Source organism: Saccoglossus kowalevskii, chromosome 5 (genome assembly GCF_978046115.1).
Source record: "Saccoglossus kowalevskii chromosome 5, keSacKowa6.1, whole genome shotgun sequence".
Classification (NCBI taxonomy): domain Eukaryota; kingdom Metazoa; phylum Hemichordata; class Enteropneusta; family Harrimaniidae; genus Saccoglossus; species Saccoglossus kowalevskii.
The window spans coordinates 21,363,777-21,369,359 of NC_140645.1; the positions used below are offsets into that span (position 1 = coordinate 21,363,777).

A 5,583-nucleotide genomic window follows, 5' to 3' on the forward strand; every position below is an offset into this window, starting at 1 on the left:
GTATTAATTGTTATTGCGTCGTAGTTATAATAACCTAAGCTATATGTTACAGGGTAGATTATAATCTCATTCTAAATAATACTCAAACTATTATATGATTTCCATTTCAATTGTATTCACATATAAATTGTAAACCACTAGACCCGTGTCTATGTAAGTAATGCAAATCACACATTTGTCACATGGCATCATATTGCGACTACATGTTTATTTCTGTAAACCACTACCCTTGTATGCACATGCGGTTGGAATATTTATAATGTTGCAACATTTGGACAGTGTATGTATGACACTATCATCTAGATCGTGAATACTTGTACTTATATCTAAATTCACGTCAGAATTAATAACTACTACAGATGAAGTATAATGTCATAATAACACCATTTATTGCACAGTTAGCTCCCTATTACATCTACTTTACAGGTTAATCTGATTATTTATGTGCATGCTATTATAGAAGTTTCCATCAACAAATGGTGGGTACATGTAAATCTAGATTAATCACCATAAATGTGATCTAGAACTATAAAAACACTTTATTGCCAATAGATTTCAAAGTTCTGATCAATGATCACGATTTCATATTTAATATTAATTATTAATTTAATTTTAATTCCACTTGCCTAATCACTATACAGATACCGATAATTATCATCAAACATATTCAGTATGCCGAAGTGTACGGCTTGGGGACTTGTAATGACAGTCAGTCAGGTGGAACAACTTCGAGATTATTTTAATTCCTTTAACACTACCCAATTAAAATAACTATTGATAACTGGCACAAAGATAACAAATTCCATTTTTTCTATGTACTAGCTTGAATTAGATTATCAACAAAATCAGAATCATCAGAGTAATATGCGCAGGTATAGATGGTATACTCATCATCTCTGCGAGTCAAACAGATTCTATCGCGTGTAGTATCTTTTTCAGGAAGTCACCCTTTTAACTCTACTTGCTCGGCGATGACTGATGGGCAATCCTGTATGTGAAAAGAAACATAGATTTATGGAATCAGAGGAGCCAATGTAGATACAAATTAACAAACAAACAATTACAATGTTCTCCCCAAAAATGATTCTTACATACCACACAATTCAGCTAATTTGTTAATGACTTATTGTAGGTAGTATTATTATATCAAACTCAAACAATCCATCTTAGCAGTTATTAACTTGTTCAGTAGTTCTAGTTTGTACTGTAAAATATATAATTATATATTTAAACAATTGAGTAAATAAATGATACAATAATCAAACCATCATAGCATGTTGGATGTTGCAATGGTTTGGATATTATACCATTTATTTTCCTCTAACGCTAGCTAAAAACCTTTCAATTGCCATAGTGTTGATGCTTTTATGATTTGTGTAGTGTACTCACCACAATTTTACAAACACATTGAACCCACGCATCTTCTATTGCATAGACTTCACATAGTTGACAATTGTCAGTTGGTACCTCTCCAGTTCCCTGTAAAATAATGTACGTCGATATATGCAACGTTATTTTAGGTAATAGAATATTAATAACAGCTTTGTTAGGTCACAAATATTAGAAAATGTTGTTGTTATGCAGTATGATTTTTTAGCAGTGAATTTCCCTCGTTAGTTATGACATCATTTAAAACGCTCAACAAATGCCCTGAGATCTGGTTTAGTACCCAACTTGTCCAAACCGAATCCGGAAAAGTCCTAAATGGGAATCATTGCTTTATCACACATTAACAAACCCGGCCTGTAAGAAATCCCTATTTCTATTGCACACAAACACTCATATTGAATATAAAAATATGGTTATTTACAGTAATATTCCACTAAACTTACTACTCGTTTGTTGTATATAAACATAGGTAATGTTTAACTTGATTTAGAAAAATTATATCTCTGATTGCGCGATGAAAACAAATGGATAGTTGAAACAAAATAACATACTATGTCACCCTTTTCTATGGAGTCAATTTGCGATGCGAGTATTGCGTCATACTCATAGTGACGTGTACCAGGTAGGAAGGCTGCATTTCCAAAAAAATATTTTGCGTGAAACCTAACTTCTTTCCCCTCAATTGTATTTTCAATGTCTGCTATGTGAATTGGGCAGGTGAAATCCTCAGTGCATACATCGTGCCATACTCCATTTTCGTACATTTCATCACGACAATCAATGCAAGTGCCATTAGCAGGGTTTCCAGGGTGATGTTGTGCATTTGATATGAGTGTTATGGTGATCAGAGCCCAAAATGAAAGTAATACAAACATAGTTCCTGTAAAATAAAAAAAAAATGAATAAATGAATGAATTAATGAATAAATGAATTAATGAATGAATGAATGAATAAATGATAAACAAACAAACAAACAAATTAGCCCGATGCCTAATAACTGAGGCGAGGGTGAGTAGAAAGACTGTTTGCCACGTAAAAAGTTTGAATGGTGCTGATCTGAGAGATTCAAAGGGGACTCTGCTTAGAACGGCCAACACAACCGATAAATTCCAATTGGTTGGTTCCCTCTTCGGGGTCTAGGCCCCTGATTAAACAGTAAACAGTCTCCTAATGGTAGGACACCCGGCTAGCCTCGTCCTCAGAGAATCCCAATGTTGGATGACAAGGCTGACCTATAGCCAACAATCGCAAGTCCATTTCGTTCAAACGATGGCCGGAAAGTCAGCTGTCTGGATCTCCACTACAACAATCAGTGTAAGCACATCATTTCGAGGCGTAGGCTGTGTTGGTGGGATCCCTGTTCGCCCTGGCCATGGCGTTGACAGTCCACTCAGAAAATATCTGAGAGTCTCGATGCATGTAAGTGGTACATTGCTGGGCTCAAATGCAGTGCGTTGTCCGGTTGGGAGAGCAGATCCAGAAGCACCTCTGGTGTTTCGACTAACATTTCCAACAGTAGTGGAAACCAGACCTTGCCGCCACGAGAGGGCGTCCGCTTGTCTGTTTCTCGCTCCTGGAAGGTGGTGTGCGGCTAACTCGACATTGTATTTCATGTGCCAAAAGAGAATTTGCTCCACTAGGACTGACAACGATGGGGATCTGGTATAGGAGACCACAACTGTGTTGTCCATGCGAATCAAGACTCTGTGGTCTCGAATTGTGGGAAGAATGTGAAGTAGGGCTAAGCGCACTTCTTTCAGTTCCAGCCAGTTGATATGGCAGTCCTGAATCTAATGCAGGGGCCATATTTTCCATTGGGCTTGTTCGTCCCATATGTGCATTCCCCAATATGTGCGGGAGGCATCTGTTTCCAGAGTCATAGCCGTGGCGAGTGGTTCCAAGGGGACCACCTGCCTGAGGTTGGCAATTGCCGACCACCAGGGCAAGGCATCCCTTGCTTGATATGAGAGTGTTACTCGGCTCTCCAGTACCCGTAAGAGAGCTCGGTGTTGCAACAAACGTGTGCTGTAATGGGCGACTGTGTAACACGGCCTGGGGGAACTACCCTGCGAACCGCTGACATCATTTCAATGATTCGAACTCCCTGGCCAGGAACACCAACTGTTGCGTTGGCTGAGGGTGGGACTTGCTCGATTTACTAGGAAGCACAACAGGTCTAGAAAATCTAATGTTAGCCTTACTGTTTGACTAACCACGCATTGTTTGGTTGTGTAGCATCAAGCCATCTAGGTACACGATGATGTTATGTGTAACAGCGCAGCAGTAGCACCACCTGTTTCCACACTCTGGTGGATACGTATGGAGCAATTCAAAACCTGAAGGGGAGCACCCCGCACTCGACTACTTGGCCAAACTGGGCGAATCGAGGGATCGCTGACTCACTGTGTGTATCGGTATGTGCGGGTAAGTATCGCTCAAATCTAGCGAGGATGACCAGTAGAAACAGGACACAGAGAATAATATGGTGCTCAGCGTTTCCAGGAAACTCATACTGATTTAGTCTGCCTAAGTTCAGAACGGGCACAGGCACCTTTAGTCTCAGTTGTAGTATTTGGAACCACCAATATTTGCGAGTAGAAGCCCGGACTTAACGCTGAGTCCCCTATCCTGTATATAGCGCCCTTTGTAAGCAAACTATCAACCTCCTGTCGGATTGCTCCCGCTTTGTGGGGATCCCCTGGTAGTGCCCGAACAAGGGGTTGGTGCCAGGGAGTGGAGATTGCAGTGGGATATTTTAACCGTGTATTTCCACCTGGAGAGTCCAGGGAATGGTCCAGGGACTTAAGTGAAGAATATATGAGCCCATGGGCTTTACTTGCTGTCTTTGTGAAATATAGTTGTATCTAGTGTTTGAACATTATATGAAAGATATGTCCACAAATAAGGTCCCACTGTTTCAATTCCAGCAGCAGATTAAAATTATCAACACAAAACCGATATCCCCTGGCTAGAAACTTTGAAATTGAAGTTCCTTTGGAGGGAAATATATTATGATTTGCCATGGTGCAACACTGGATTCGTTGTTTCAAATATGCCCTATTCACAGTAGAATTAGGCAATGACTACATATTTTAAAGTAGATAATGGAATAGGAAGCTTTGATTTGGGGTAAACATAATCATAAATCATTTGTAAAAATACAGGCAGTCAACCACAAAGAAACCTAGTTGTTATTGTAGTGACTAGTTGCTAAGGATACTACACTTAGAAAGCATTTGATAAAATTGATGGGCACGCATATTGAGAGCGGTAATTGATTGTAATACGTGAGTGTAGGTGTAGGTGTAGGTGATTGTAGAAACAAAAATGTATTTTCATCGAGCATAAACTGTGAAACACATTTATATCTTTGATTCCCTGTTTGTAGTATCTCTCAGTAAAGGTGTCATGAGGTCAAATACTACTGTATTAATTACCATTGTAATTTTAGGTTTTAGAAAATGACGAAAAGATAAATACATACCAATGTAAACATTCAGGTGACGCATTCTACATACTAGACATGCAGAGCATTGACTGCCAATACTGAATCCATGAAAAACAATCAAGCACTGCTTATTATTTTTGTAATTTTGAACTGAAGAAACAGTGTGTACGTGTACAGTCGCGTGTCCCACTCATGACACAAAAACATACTTCATATTATGTGCAAATAATTCAAATCACTGATTCGTCTACTGATGGATTTGTATACTAAATGAATACAAAACATGGAAACAAATAGTGAAAGCATATACATACTTAACAATACCTTTGATCATATAAAACAAGTAAAACCTGTATTGTTGTCGTGAAGACTATCCAAACGTGCAAGCCCAGTTGATGTTTATTTCTAATAGCTATGTATGTGTCCCCAATATAACTATCGTGCGTCATATTTTTAGCATTTTTGTTATCGTTTAATCTGTAGTAATTGTATTTTTCTGTATGCAAAACGAGTCGGTAATATTGTTAAATTATGTTCATAAAATTCGAGTTAAGCAAGTTTGATATTTGTTTTACCGAAAACAAAATTAAATTCTCAAACACAATTAATTATAGTTTTATGACGTTTCAGTAATACCAATATTTATTACCAGCATATTAACGTTTTTTTCTCATTTGGTCCAATTTTTGCGCAGATATAAACCAAACTATTTTCGTCACAGGGGTGTATATAGTCATTCGTTTGAT

General features: G+C 38.1%; 1 protein-coding gene across 1 annotated transcript; it reads right to left on the bottom strand.

Moving 5' to 3' along the window:
- Positions 1 to 365: 365 nt before the first annotated feature.
- On the bottom strand, positions 366 to 5,232 carry LOC102805337 (uncharacterized). Its single transcript, XM_085499619.1, has 4 exons — positions 5,162 to 5,232; positions 1,941 to 2,269; positions 1,390 to 1,479; positions 366 to 988 (listed from the first exon to the last, which is right to left on the bottom strand). The coding sequence occupies exons 1-4, from the start codon at positions 5,169 to 5,171 to the stop codon at positions 944 to 946; spliced, it is 474 nt and encodes a 157-aa protein (XP_085355745.1). The 5' UTR covers positions 5,172 to 5,232; the 3' UTR covers positions 366 to 943.
- Positions 5,233 to 5,583: the final 351 nt, after the last annotated feature.